This window comes from Stegastes partitus, unplaced genomic scaffold, assembly GCF_000690725.1.
Source record: "Stegastes partitus isolate 25-593 unplaced genomic scaffold, Stegastes_partitus-1.0.2 Scaffold462, whole genome shotgun sequence".
NCBI classification, from domain to species: Eukaryota; Metazoa; Chordata; class Actinopteri; family Pomacentridae; genus Stegastes; species Stegastes partitus.
Genome location: NW_007578193.1, coordinates 1 through 12,996, shown reverse-complemented (window position 1 = coordinate 12,996; position 12,996 = coordinate 1). Strand labels below are relative to the sequence as shown.

At 40.1% G+C, this 12,996-nt stretch overlaps 2 protein-coding genes across 2 annotated transcripts in view; both read left to right on the top strand.

Moving 5' to 3' along the window:
- LOC103360766 (very long-chain acyl-CoA synthetase) overlaps positions 1-1,689 on the top strand; it is a 10,178-nt gene extending 8,489 nt beyond the window's left edge. Inside the window, exons 8-10 of the mRNA XM_008286664.1 lie at positions 240-337; positions 1,000-1,130; positions 1,402-1,689. Of these exons, the coding sequence (XP_008284886.1) occupies positions 240-337; positions 1,000-1,130; positions 1,402-1,578 (406 nt within the window). The 3' untranslated portion in view covers positions 1,579-1,689. The remainder of the gene's footprint in view (positions 1-239; positions 338-999; positions 1,131-1,401) is intronic.
- Positions 1,690-8,824: 7,135 nt separating this feature from the next.
- LOC103360765 (very long-chain acyl-CoA synthetase-like) lies at positions 8,825-12,735 on the top strand (the record flags this gene model as incomplete). The annotated part of the gene is made up of 7 exons (XM_008286662.1): positions 8,825-9,293; positions 10,444-10,650; positions 11,198-11,356; positions 11,591-11,715; positions 11,855-12,049; positions 12,216-12,306; positions 12,537-12,735. Coding segments are annotated over exons 1-7 (1,445 nt in total), but the record flags the coding sequence as incomplete, so codon positions are not given.
- Between the last annotated feature and the right edge of the window lie 261 nt (positions 12,736-12,996).

Sequence of the window (12,996 nt, the reverse complement as noted above, 5' to 3'; positions counted from 1 at the left end):
GTAAAGTAGATCTATGATGAATAAATAGAATAAAAGACTGTGTAGCCTACTGCAGCATCGGTTATTCATAGTGAACCTTTCCTACAGTTCCTACTGACCCACATTTGTTTAGACATAAGATTTCAGCAAAGAAAGGATGCATTTTTTCCCCACATGCGTGGGCCTGTACATTGTATTTTTGCCTCTGGTTAAAAAAGAAGAAAAAAAGAGCTTATGTTGTAACTTGTTTGAGCCCACAGATGGAAAGGTGAGAATGTGGCCACAACTGAGGTGTCTGACATTCTGACGATCAGCGAGTGTCTCAAAGAAGCCAATGTTTACGGAGTCCAAGTGCCAGGTGATGGTTATTCCCCCAACATCTTTTTTACAGTGATTTTTTTGTAACGATTTACTGTTATTTTAGAGATTTTTCCTGTGTTGTTTAGTAATGGATAGTAAATAGTAAAATCACAGAAAAGAAGTGTTGATTTTCATCTTAAACCCCTCTCAATAAAATGTAAATAAAAAAGGAAATAATGTCCACATCAAATTAATTGGTAATTGCTTCCATTATTCCATATTTTTAGATTTATAGATATTTTTTATTTAAAAGAAAAAATATGTGTATCAAGGATTGAAACTCGTAGCTTATTTTAAGCTAATATTTTACAAAATAAATAATTAATTTAAATGTTGACTTTTTTTAAAGAACAAAAGTGTAAACAATGTCGACATTAAAAATATGTATTTTTACAAGTAGTTGTTCATTCTTTTACAATGTGTGGTGTTTGTCATTACCTCACAGTGTTTACAGTTTTTTGAATATTACAGCATTACATCATTTAAAAAAAACATTTCTGGAACCCCTGCTGCCAGATTTTTTGTGTTTTTAATGTGTTTTTTTACATTTCACATTTGACTTTACACTGTTTGAGAAAATGATAACTTCTAAATGGCAAAACAGTTGAAGAGAGAGTTTTTGATTTAGGGACTTTGTTTCTGTTTTGTCTGGCAATGCAGGGCATGAGGGCCGGATCGGGATGGCAGCTGTCACTGTGAAGAAAGATGCTCAGTTTGATGGAAGCAAAATATATAATCATGTTGTCAGCTACCTGCCCTCATACGCACGGCCTCGCTTTATAAGGATACAGGTAATTTAATTTTTGAACTATAGTTAAATATTTGAAAATTAAACACTGTTTTATCCCCATTAAATGAAGAGGCTGTGATCTGTGATTCGAACCATGTAGTCTATGCAGGCTGATTTAAGTGTTTGTCTGTTTTAACTTAGAGACTACTTCCAAATATCCTTTTTTCTTATTGCATTAGTAATAATGTTGCTACCATTGCCTTATTATCTCAGTACACTAGTGTCATTGTTCATTTTGGTTTTTGTTTTGTGTGTGATTTTCTTCTGTTCAGAATGCAGTGGAAGTGACGGGAACGTTCAAGCAGATGAAAGTGAAACTAGTGGAGGAGAGTTTTGATCCAGGACGTATCCAGGACCCTCTTTACATCCTCGATGATACCGTGAAGGGCTACATACCGCTGACAGCTCAGGTCTACAGCTCCATCATGTCAGGAAACAGCAAACTATGAGCAGACTCCGAGTGTCCGCTGACATTTCAGTCTGGCTTCTTTTAACCCTCTGAACTTCAAAAGCCTGCCAGCGGGTTTGAAAGGCGTGTTGTCTTTAAAGAATCACCAAAATTACCATTTATCAGAGCCAGTGACTTTAAAAACAGGAAGGGTCGTCTTATTTTTCACTTTCCAGTGGTCCTTGAACTACTCACCTGTAAACGTCACCTAATCTTAACTTCAATTGTGATATTTAATCAGAATCATTTTCAGATTTGTCCAAAACAAAGCGTTCGTACAAACTACATTATGTAAAATTACAAAGAGTCTCCTTGATGCAACCGTGAAGCAGTTTGTTACTCAGCTGCAACCAACTATCACATGGCAAAAATTGTGGGACGTTTTAGCTGAACTGCAGGCTGTATTTCCACAGAACAGATAAGAGATGAGTAAAAATATTTAGCAAGTTAACAAGCTAAAAATGTAAATAGTAAGATATCTGAAGTATGTAGAGTCCAATTTGTTTTTTTCCCCCTAGCATTGATGACACCTGGGCACACCTGGAAAATGTTTTACATCTTGATTTAAGTATTTTTTTTAAAAAAAAAAAAAAAAAACTTATCCTAGAAATTTTGTTGTTTTTTTATTTTTGGGTGATTCACTTCTAGTCATGGTTGTGCTGTTCCCATAGAGTTGCAGGACTTTCTATTGCAGAGAAAAATCAGCCTGCATCAAGTAAAAATATGATAGGAACAAAAAAAAAAAAAAAGCCCTAAAACTACTTGATGTTCAGAGGGTTAATGATAAACTTCCAGCTCAGGGACAGAACAGTTTATTTTTTAAATGATCATGGCATGTATTGTGTAGTATTTTTTTCGTAACAGTACCTGGGAATCAATGTAGGATTGACTGGAGTCAACCTGCAAGAGCCAAGTCATCGTAATTATAAGTGCTTCCCGGAAGAGGAGAGGGTTAATCATACAAAAAATACATTTGTTGGCAAGTGATGAACATGATGACTGCTGCTTGTACTTTGCTAAGTACAATATGGGTGGTGGGGAGATGATCATTGAAGCAAAGACACAGCATGAATAAGTTGTTGTTTAGTAAGTACGATCAGGCAGTTGGGCTTTGTTTTACAGGTACTATTTAATATACTTAAAGAATTACTAGCTTTTAGTAAAGATGTGCATAGCATGTGATAGTTTGAGACTTACAAAAAAAGGTATATGTATATTTTATATATATATGCCACACACAGTGGCATGCAAAAGTTTGGGCACCCCTGGTCAAAATTTCTGTTAATGTGAACAATTAAAGGCATAAAGTTAAAAATGAAACACTCTTTTCAATATATCAAGCAATAGTAATGTATTGTTTTTGTTTTGTACAATTTCTGAGTGAAAAAATAAAAGCAGCACCCTGCAGAAGAATGGGAACCCCAGGAGAACCTTGACCAAGGTGTCAGACCTTACTCAGCCTGATAGGGTCATGGCTTGTTCACAGTCATCGTTAGGAAAGACCAGGAGATACAATTTTCAAAGCTTTATAAATACCTAGACTCCTCTAACCTTAGGTTCCTCTCAGCAGTTGCCCAGAACTCGGAAACGGAAAATGGTTGAAGCCCACAAAGCAGGAGAAGACTATAAAATGATAACAAAGCGTGTTCAGGTACCGATTTCCTCAGTTAGGAATGTGATTAAGAAATGGCAGTTAACAGTAACGGTGGAGGTCAAGAGGAGATCTGGAAGACCAAGACTATCAGAGAAAACTGCTCGTAGGGTTGCAAGGAAAGCAAGTCAGAACCCCCGTTTGACTACACGAGACCTTCAGGAAGATTTGGCAGACACTGGAGTTGTGGTACACTGTTCAACTGTTCAGGGACACCTGCACAAATACGGTCTTCATGGAAGAGCCATCAGAAGAAAACTTCTCCTGCGCCCTCACCACAAAAGAACATTTAGACAAGCCTGATGGATTTTGGAAACAAGTTCTGTGGACCTATGAGGTAAAACAGAACTCTGTGGCCGGAATGAGCAAAGGTATGTTTGGAGAACAAAGGGCACAGAATTTCATGAACAGAACACCAGTCCAGCTGTTAAGCATGGGGGTGGATGGATCATGCTATGGGGTTGTATTGCAGCCAGTGGGGATCATTTTTACCATTTCATGGGGAACATTTTACAGGCAGAGGGCAGAATGGATTCAATTAAATTCCAACAAATTCCGGAAGCAAACATAACACCATCTGTAAAAAAAGCTGAAGTTGAAAAGAGGATGACTTCTACAAATGGATAACGATCCTAAACACACCTTAAAATCCACAATGGTCTACCTCAAGAGGTGCAGGCTGAAAGTTTTGCCTTACCCTCATAGTCTTGACCTAAACATCACTGAAAATCTGTGGATAGACCTCAAAAGAGCAGTGCGCACAAGATGGCCCAGGAATCTAACAGAACTGGAAGACTTTTGTAAGGAAGAATGGGTGAAAACCCTTCAAACAAGAATTGAAAGACTCTTGGCTGGCTACAAAAAGCGTTTAAAAGCTGTGATACTTGTCAAAGGGGGTTCTACTAGGTATTAATTATGGTCCTTTTTCCTATTTTGTTTTGAAAAAGTATAAGATGAAAATAAAAAATGATTTTGGTAAAAATGTAAAGGGAATGTGTGCGTCTGTAACTTCATTCCTTTTGGAGATCATTTCATCTTCCACTTGCTTCATTGTTTACATTAACAGGAATGTTGTACTTATGTGCCAGCATCTGTAAATATACAGTTGTACACTTTGTTAAAAATAAAGTAGTTCTTACTGTAAAAGCAGAAACAGTTTTTATGTGTACGTCTTCTCTGATTTATAGTCGTGCAAAGATGTAATAGACATGAAGAGGACACAAGGTGGAGACAAATATTCATGCTGCCAGAGCCTCTGCCCTTAGTGGAGTCGAACTATAGAGAACCATATGCACACCACTGACAAAAACTAACTCTGACATCAAGAAACTACACCCATGTCATCCAAAATGTGTTAATCTGATGATATAAAAGCCTCCACTGTCCCTGGGAATATTTTACACAAAATCGTTCAAAAATTTGCAGCTGGGATTTGATCACATTCGACCAGAAGAGCGTTATAGGTCCAACGCTGATATTAAGCAATGTGTTCAGTGTTCCAGTTTGTCCTAAAAGGTAAACTAAGGTGTAATGAAGGTACTCAAACCCTTACAGACAGCAGGACTCTGCATACCTGCAGGTTCTTGTGTTTGATTGTGTACTGACCAATTAAAGAGCGATAAAATGAAATCAAAGTTATCGTACCACAATCAGCAGGATTTGTAGAAAGAGCAAATCAAACAATAAAAAGCTCAGTTTTCTGCTCTATTAAAAACTTAAAAAAGAAGAATCTAACAAAATATTGATAATAATAATAAAAATGAGACGGTACCAGTATTGTCACCCTCTCCTGATTCATGGAAGAGCTGCAGGTCTCTTTGTTCAGTTTCTGTGGGGAAGTCCGAGTTACAAAGGAGTCACACTCTCAAACTCAGGGAAGAATCCAACCGAACAGGAAGAAGCCATAAGCATAAGACATGGATGTACCGAGGCCCGTGTGTGATCTAATTACACGCAGTATCAGTGCTCCAAAACAAGAAAAACAACATCGGGAAAAGAAAGCTTCAAGACAAAACAGTGAAGGTCTTTATGCTTGACTTGAGGTTAAACCTGTCCTCCCGAAAGCCCTGTACAGACACGCGGCAATATTGAGTCATGGGCCCTGCCATGTCTCAACAGGGGGGATGGTAAGACTAGTGAAGGAAACACCAAAGTTTGGTGACATGGTGTGTACCACACTAAACATGGACCAGAGGAAGCCAAGGAGAGAGTTGTCTCAGGAGATTAGAAAGAAAATTATATACAAACATGTTAAAGGTAAAGGCTATAAGACCATCTCCAAGCAGCTTGATGTTCCTGTGACTACAGTTGCACATATTATTCAGAAGTTTAAGGTCCATGGGACTGTAGCCAACCTCCCTGGACGTGGCCACAGGAGGAAAACTGATGACAAATTGAAGAGACGGATAATACGACTGGTAACAAAAGATTCCAGAACGACCTCTAAAGACATTAAAGGTGAACTCCAAGGTCAACGTACATCAGTGTCAGATCGCACCATCCGTTGTTGTTTGAGGCAAAGTGGACTTCATGGGAGACGACCAAGGAGGACGCCACTGTTGAAAACAAATGATAAAAAAGCTAGACTGGAATTTGCCAAACTGCATGTTGACAAGCCACAAAGCTTCTGGGAGAATGTCCTCTGGACAGACGAGACAAAACTGGAACTTTTTGGTAAGGCACATCAGCTCCATGTTCACAGACGCACACATGAAGCATATGAAGAACAGAACACTGTCCCTACTGTGGAACATGGAGGAGGCTCTGTTATGTTCTGGGGCTGCTTTGCTGCATCTGACACAGGGTGTCTTGAATCTGTGCAGAGTACAATGAAATCTCAAGATTATCAATGTATTCTAGAGAGAAATGTGCTGCCGAGTGTCAGAGAACTTGGTCTGAGTCACAGGTCATGGGTCTTGCAACAGGATAATGACCCAAAACACACTAAAAACATCCAAGAATGACTCAGAGGAAAACATTGGACTATTCTGAAGTGGCCTTCCATGAGCCCTGATCTAAATCCTATTGAACATCTGTGGAAGGAGCTGAAACATGTTATCTGGAGAAGGCACCCTTCAAACCTGAGACAACTGGAGCAGTCTGCTCATGAGGAGTGGGCCAGAATACCTGCTGAGAGGTGCACAAGCTCACTGACAGTTACAGAAATCGACAAATCGTTTGATTGCAGTGATTGCCTCAAATGGTTGTGCAACAAAATATTAAGCTAGGGGTACCATCATTTTTGTCCAGGCCTGTTTCATGAGTTAATTTTTTAAATAGTTCTGTTAAATCACAGTTCAAAAGCAATGTCAGATTTTCATTGGTTAATTTTCATAGATTTTGTATTTATTATTACTTTTGTCAGATTCAAGTTATTTCTGTGACCATTGTAGGTTTTTCTTTCATTATCTGAAGGGTACCAACAATGTGTAAGTGGAACGGACCATATCGGGTTCTTCTCACCACACCTCCTGGATACATCGATCTCACTGTAAAAAGGTATTGTGGCTCTCTCCTGATTAGTAGCAGGTCCCAAAGAGCTGCAGCTTTCTTTGTTCAGTTTCTGTGGGGAAGTCTGAGCTACAAAGGAGTGTGGCTCCAACAGGGGACACACTGGCTGTAGCTAGTAGGGAGAAGCCATAAGCATGAGACGAGGACATTTTATTGGTATGGGGCTGTGTGTCCCTTACCTAGGCCCATGTGTGACCTAGTCTCACGCAGTAGCAGATACTTGGTGGGTTTGTGGAAATGTTACAATTCTGTATCCCACACTGTAAACTTAGAGACCAGATTGCTATGGGTTTCACCTCTATCATCTGTCACTGGTGTTTAATTAATATGAATGTAGACTTTATGAACTTTGTCTATTTGCACCCAGATATATCAGAAAAATCTAAGCCCTGTGGCCCTCACTCTCAGCAAGAAGGAGCTTGCAGCGAACGCCCTCCTGACACGACAGATTCGAGCTGGAACTGACTCCTCATGGCTGAAGCAGGACGATTGTGCTGTCACTGCATCCTGTTCTGGGGATGGACAGCAGCCGAGCCAAGTCCTATAGAAGATGAAAGAGCGTTCTGACATGATGCACGAGGCCACAGGAGTAAACACTTCTCCACTTGGAAAGGACTGTTACCGACGATTGAAGGAGGCCTGGTGGTTATGTTGCTGACTCTGATGTGCTGTGGTTGTTGTATTTCTCCCTCTTGTTTGACAATTCTTGTCTAATATGATTTCTACAAATTTACATACTCAAATGAGTCAGGTGTGTTGGAAGAGGGAAACATCTAAAACATACAGGATTGTGGCCCTTGAGGACCAGGATTGGAGACCCCTGGCTTCGAGGTTCTACGCTGTAGTTTTAGCCACAGTACTTGGAGTCAAACATGCTCACTACCCTAGATTCCTGTCAGTACTTTACAGCCACGACCTCAGAGACTGAAGATGTTTTATTTAGACTCAGGTCCAACGCCTGTATTTGTGCTCCTCAATCCCTATGATCTTCGCGTCTTCCCAATTCAAGAGGCTATTGAAATCAGGAAGCGAGGCTCACATACAATCAACAGAGATGATGGAGCGTTCCTTTTATCCCACACCTGGGACGCGCTGCTCCAGAGGCGTGTGGCACATCCACTAGATTTGTCAAATTGGCCATACCTGGGAACAGGTGATAGACGCGTCACACACGTGAGACGACACTTCTGAAAAAAGCGGCAGAAAAGACGCCAAAACATGTCAAGGTACAGCTAACAACTTTATACCATTTGTCGTATTAAAAAGAAATCCTTAAGTCTATTGTATACTGAAGACAAAATGAACATCTTTGCTACATGATGTTTTATTGAGTTGACCTGGTGTACGGGTTTTCTCAGACTGTTTGCACAGTGTGCAGGATGCCAGCTATGTGAGTTGGTCTTTTCTTGGGTAAGGTAGCGTGATAAGAAGAAAATAAATACCGACAGAGCAAATCATTTATGATACATAATCATATAATAACATTATTGGTCCCAAAGGTAAAAACTACAAAGCTACGCAGCAAAAAAGTAGATAAAATATGGAAAATAAATCACCAGTCAATCAAATTTACCAGCCTTAATATTTTAAAAAATGAACTTATTAATGCACCATAATTACGAGCCAATGTTTTTTTTTTTTTTGTACTTTAAGTATTTTTGTTTCCAATAGTTTTGTACTTTTGCTTAAATAAAAATGAAAATGCACTACTTTCTCCTGTACAAGAGTACTTCTGCAGAGTGACCTGTGTACTTTTTCCACCTTTGGTACTCTGACACACCTTTAAATCTCTCACCACTAATCAATGACAGTAGCACCTAACTTTTATTTATATATATATATTTCCCAAATTCGAGAAACAGACGACAGAGAAAAAACATTTTTAAAAAAGAAAAGAAAAAAATAGAAAAGACGCTTGTAGCCCAGAAAACATGCTGCTCCTTTTTTTTTTTTTTTTTTTTTTTTTGTACGATTGCAGAGCAGTGAGGCGTTCAAAGTCCAGGAGGCGTAAACGGAATATCTGGACTCGTGCTGAAGCTCGAGTCTGTCAGTAGTCCTCTGGCAGCAGCTGCAGCACCTCATCACAATGTTTTCATACATTCTGTACATCGCTTTGGCACTTTTGCCGATATTGCTTTACTACTGGAAAAATCCTTACTTTCTCGACGACTTAAGTTACACAATCTCCGCGATAAAAGTCGGCATCCGTCTGAGCAAAAACAGAAAAAACTTTCAAGGTATTTTGGGGCGTTTCTTCGACGACGTGAAGAAGCATCCGCACAAGAAGTTCATAGTTTTCGAGGACGCTTCCTACACGTACATCCAGGCCGATAAGGAGAGCAACAAAGTGGCCAGAGCTCTATCCGCGCATGTGCAGCTGAAGCCGGGGGACACGGCGGCCCTGTTCCTGGGAAACGAACCCCACTTTGTGTGGATGTGGCTCGGACTGGCCAAACTGGGGTGCACGGCGGCTCTGCTCAACAACAACATCCGATCCAAGTCTCTGCTGCACTGCTTCTCCTGCTGCGACGCCAAAGTCCTGATCGTTGGTGCAGGTAAGCTGGGAGGACAAGTGGGACAGAGTTGTCCTGCATGTGTTTATGGGGAGAATTTCAGCTTTTCTGCATGATTCAGCCTATTTGCATGGACTTGAATTTGAAAAATCGAATTTCCCTTCTGGGATAAATAAAGTATTTTCTTTCATTTCATTTCTTTCATTTCATTGCACAAGGGTTTAGAATAGAATAGAATGCTTTATTGTCATCAAACATGGTGCATGACGAAATTTAAGAAAGAAATTTAAGGTTTGCAAACCTGCCACCCCACAAGTAAATGCTTGTATCTCATAAACCTGCATTTAATTTTAGATCTCATTCGATTAACACTTCAGCACACAGGAGTCTTGTGCAGGAATGAAATTAACATTTGCTCTCTAAGGTCACCACTACGTTACATATCCATCCATCTATAGAGAGGCAGATACTTTATTTATTCATTCATTCATTCACAATCAAGGTATCCAGTATATTACATGATGTTACATGCAAGAGAAAAACTGATGGTGCTGGTACAATTAAAAAAACAAACAAAAAAAAGACAGTATTAAAAAATATAAATACTGTAAAACAAACAAACAAATGCAGAAGTGGTGCTTGGTGCACCTTGGATTATATATTTGAAGAGTTCATTTGCAAAAACAGAGAACTCCATCTTCCCAAACCTTCAGAAAAGCCACTTTTCCATCATCTACCTGAGACAACATCAATCAGACTTAAGTTATCTATATTTTAGTCATGTCATTTCCACTGAGTCAAATCCACTCAACTTCAGTTTGATTGATATTATTGTAAGCAAACAACAACAAAAAGTTGTCTGAAAATCTACAAAAATGGAGTTATCTGTTTTTGCAAGTAAACTCTTCACTTATTTCAACAAAAATGCATTGCATGAATAAACTGTCTCATCTGTTGTATTTTGTGGTCAAAAAAATGTGCAAACTGTGCCAGAAAAAGGACACTTTCTCGAACACCTCACACTTTGATTGTCATTTCCGTGACCTTGTTACTTATTGTCCTTATAGTAACTGATTGGCACCATTTCCATCAATCCCCAGTATGTTTGGCATTGTCTTCCCATTTTATTGCCACTGCTCTGACCTTCACCAAGGCCTCACTGGCTCTGCTCTGCTTTCCTCTCTTCTCCCAGACCTGCGAGGGGCTGTGGAGGAGGTGCTGCCCGCCTTGAAGCAGCAGGGCATCCAAGTGTTCATCCTCAGCGAGCACTGTGACGTGGAGGGCATCCAAAGCTTCTCTGATAAAATCCAGCAGGCCTCAGACGAGCCGGTGTCGCCTCAGCTGGCCAACCTTAACCTTAAGAGCCCTGCGCTGTACATTTACACCTCAGGAACTACAGGTAACCTGGCAGGTGTACCTGCAGGCCAGCCAAGAAGATATGAGCGCTGCTGACGTCAGGATTCAAGATACTTTAATGGCTGTTTTTATTGTTCGTTATCTTTACTATCGTGAATCAGGCATAGGATTAGGCTGTTTTGATGTTATGAATCGTACATGAGGGTGATTCATCATTTCAAAACACATACCAGCATGCATATCAGCCTCCATCAAAGCATGGCAGCACATATCATAAACTTCTTTCACTTAAACTCTCTTAAAGCCAAATGATGATGTAAAAGAAGCTAAAGTGTTCCAATTCCTATTATTCATTTTCTTATTCATAGGAATACTGGGAAATATATGCTCCATCAAGTGCTTTATAGATGTTGTATGTGCTGTGTCTGACCAGGGGAGCTCCCTGAAAGCCTTGATAGAGCTCCTACTGTGCATATCTGACCTTGACTTCTAATCTGAGCTTATATTTTCAGCGTTGAGACCTTGAGCGACATAAGTAGGACAATAAAAACTATACTACGTCGGCTTTTAAAGGCAGTGTTATCTTTCAGGGCTTCCCAAAGCCGCTGTGGTCAACCAAGAGAGGGTACTGATGGCATCCTGTCTCCAGTCCATGGCTGGTGTGCGCTCAGACGATGTCGTCTACATTTACCTGCCTCTGTACCACTCTGCTGGTTTCCTGATGGGCCTTTGCGGAGCTATAGACCAAGGTAACTCATGAAACGCTGCCAGCAAGTGAAACCACAAACCCAGATTTAGGCCCTACATCTTTATGATAACATGAAGTTTATTGAAGGTTAAGCCAACAGGTATATGACCTCAAATAACAGGCAGTTTGGCTGCGATTTTTATTGTTTGTATTTCAAAGTCCTAAAGTTCAGTTTACGACACTTGCTGAGCTCGAGACGGCATGTTTGCTGAAATGTGTGTCTCTTCATTTCTAGGCCTCACTGTTATTTTAAGACGTAAATTCTCTGCGTCCAACTTCTGGAATGACTGCAGGAAGCACAATGTGACTGTTATTCAGTACATAGGAGAGATTATGCGCTACCTCTGCAACACACCAAAGGTAAACAGCAGTTTAATGTCACCAACAAGTTTAGTAGCATCCTAAAACCTTTTTTTAAAATTCAATCTGCATGGTCAGAGACATTACTTGTAAAGGTAAAACGTGTTTCTGATTTTTTATTTATTTTTTTGTCCTTCAGAAAGACAATGACAGGGATCATAAAGTCCGGTTGGCTGTGGGAAATGGAATAAGGGCCGACACATGGGCCGACTTCCTGGATCGATTTGGAAACATTCGCATCTGTGAATGCTACGGAGCCACCGAAGGAAACGTCGGCTTTGTCAACTACGTTGGCAAAATCGGAGCAATTGGCAGAGAGCATTTTCTCCACAAAGTAAGAAGAATACAAATGCTGTTTATTTTTTTATTTGCTGCAGGGCAACATTTCACACCAAGAACTTACTGGTTCGGCTGGATTCTGTTGTCGACCATCGACACAGATGCAGATTTTAAACGTGCAAATCAAGGTTTTTTAATTATTTATGACTAATTTCTTTCAGAAAGCAAACCCGTATGCCCTCATAAGGTACGACACAGAGAAAGAGGAACCCGTCAGAGACTCCAGAGGCTTTTGTATTGAAGTCCCAGTAGGTGAGCCAGCCCCCTTAATAATAATGATGGTAATAATAATAATAATACATTTATTTTGTATAGCGCTTTTCAAGATACTCAGTCGCTTAATAGGGGAGAAGATAAAAACAGGAACGAAACAAGTTGAATAAAAAGCAGATTAAAAAACAAAAACACCCTTGTCAATGAGTCCCCCTGTCTACCTTTAAGCTCCCACTGAGAAGTGTGCTGCTTGTTTTTCTGACTTGCAGGAGAGACCGGTTTGTTCGTGGGAAAGATTTCAAAGAGAGCGCCTTTCAGCGGCTACGCCAAGAACAAGCAGCAGACGGAGAAGAAGAAGCTGAAGGACGTGTTTGAGAAGGGAGACCTGTACTTTAACAGCGGCGACCTTCTGAGGATAGATGACGAGGGATTTGTCTACTTTCAAGACCGCATCGGAGACACTTTCAGGTCTGTGGATGAAGCCAGTTGAATTAATTTGATAAGATGCCAGAATAAGTTGGATATGTTGGTTAGGTAGCAGTGTTGAAGGCAGAAAGACAAATCTGGATGAATGCACAAGTCTTGAGGGTGAATAGTTATCAGAATACCTGGAAGGTTTAACAGTCAAGGCGAAGTTAGATTTTCAAAGGGTGACAAGATAATGGGAAGATCAGCAGAGCCTGTCTTAGTAAGGCATTGGGCCATTATGTGAATCAGAACTGCTTCAAT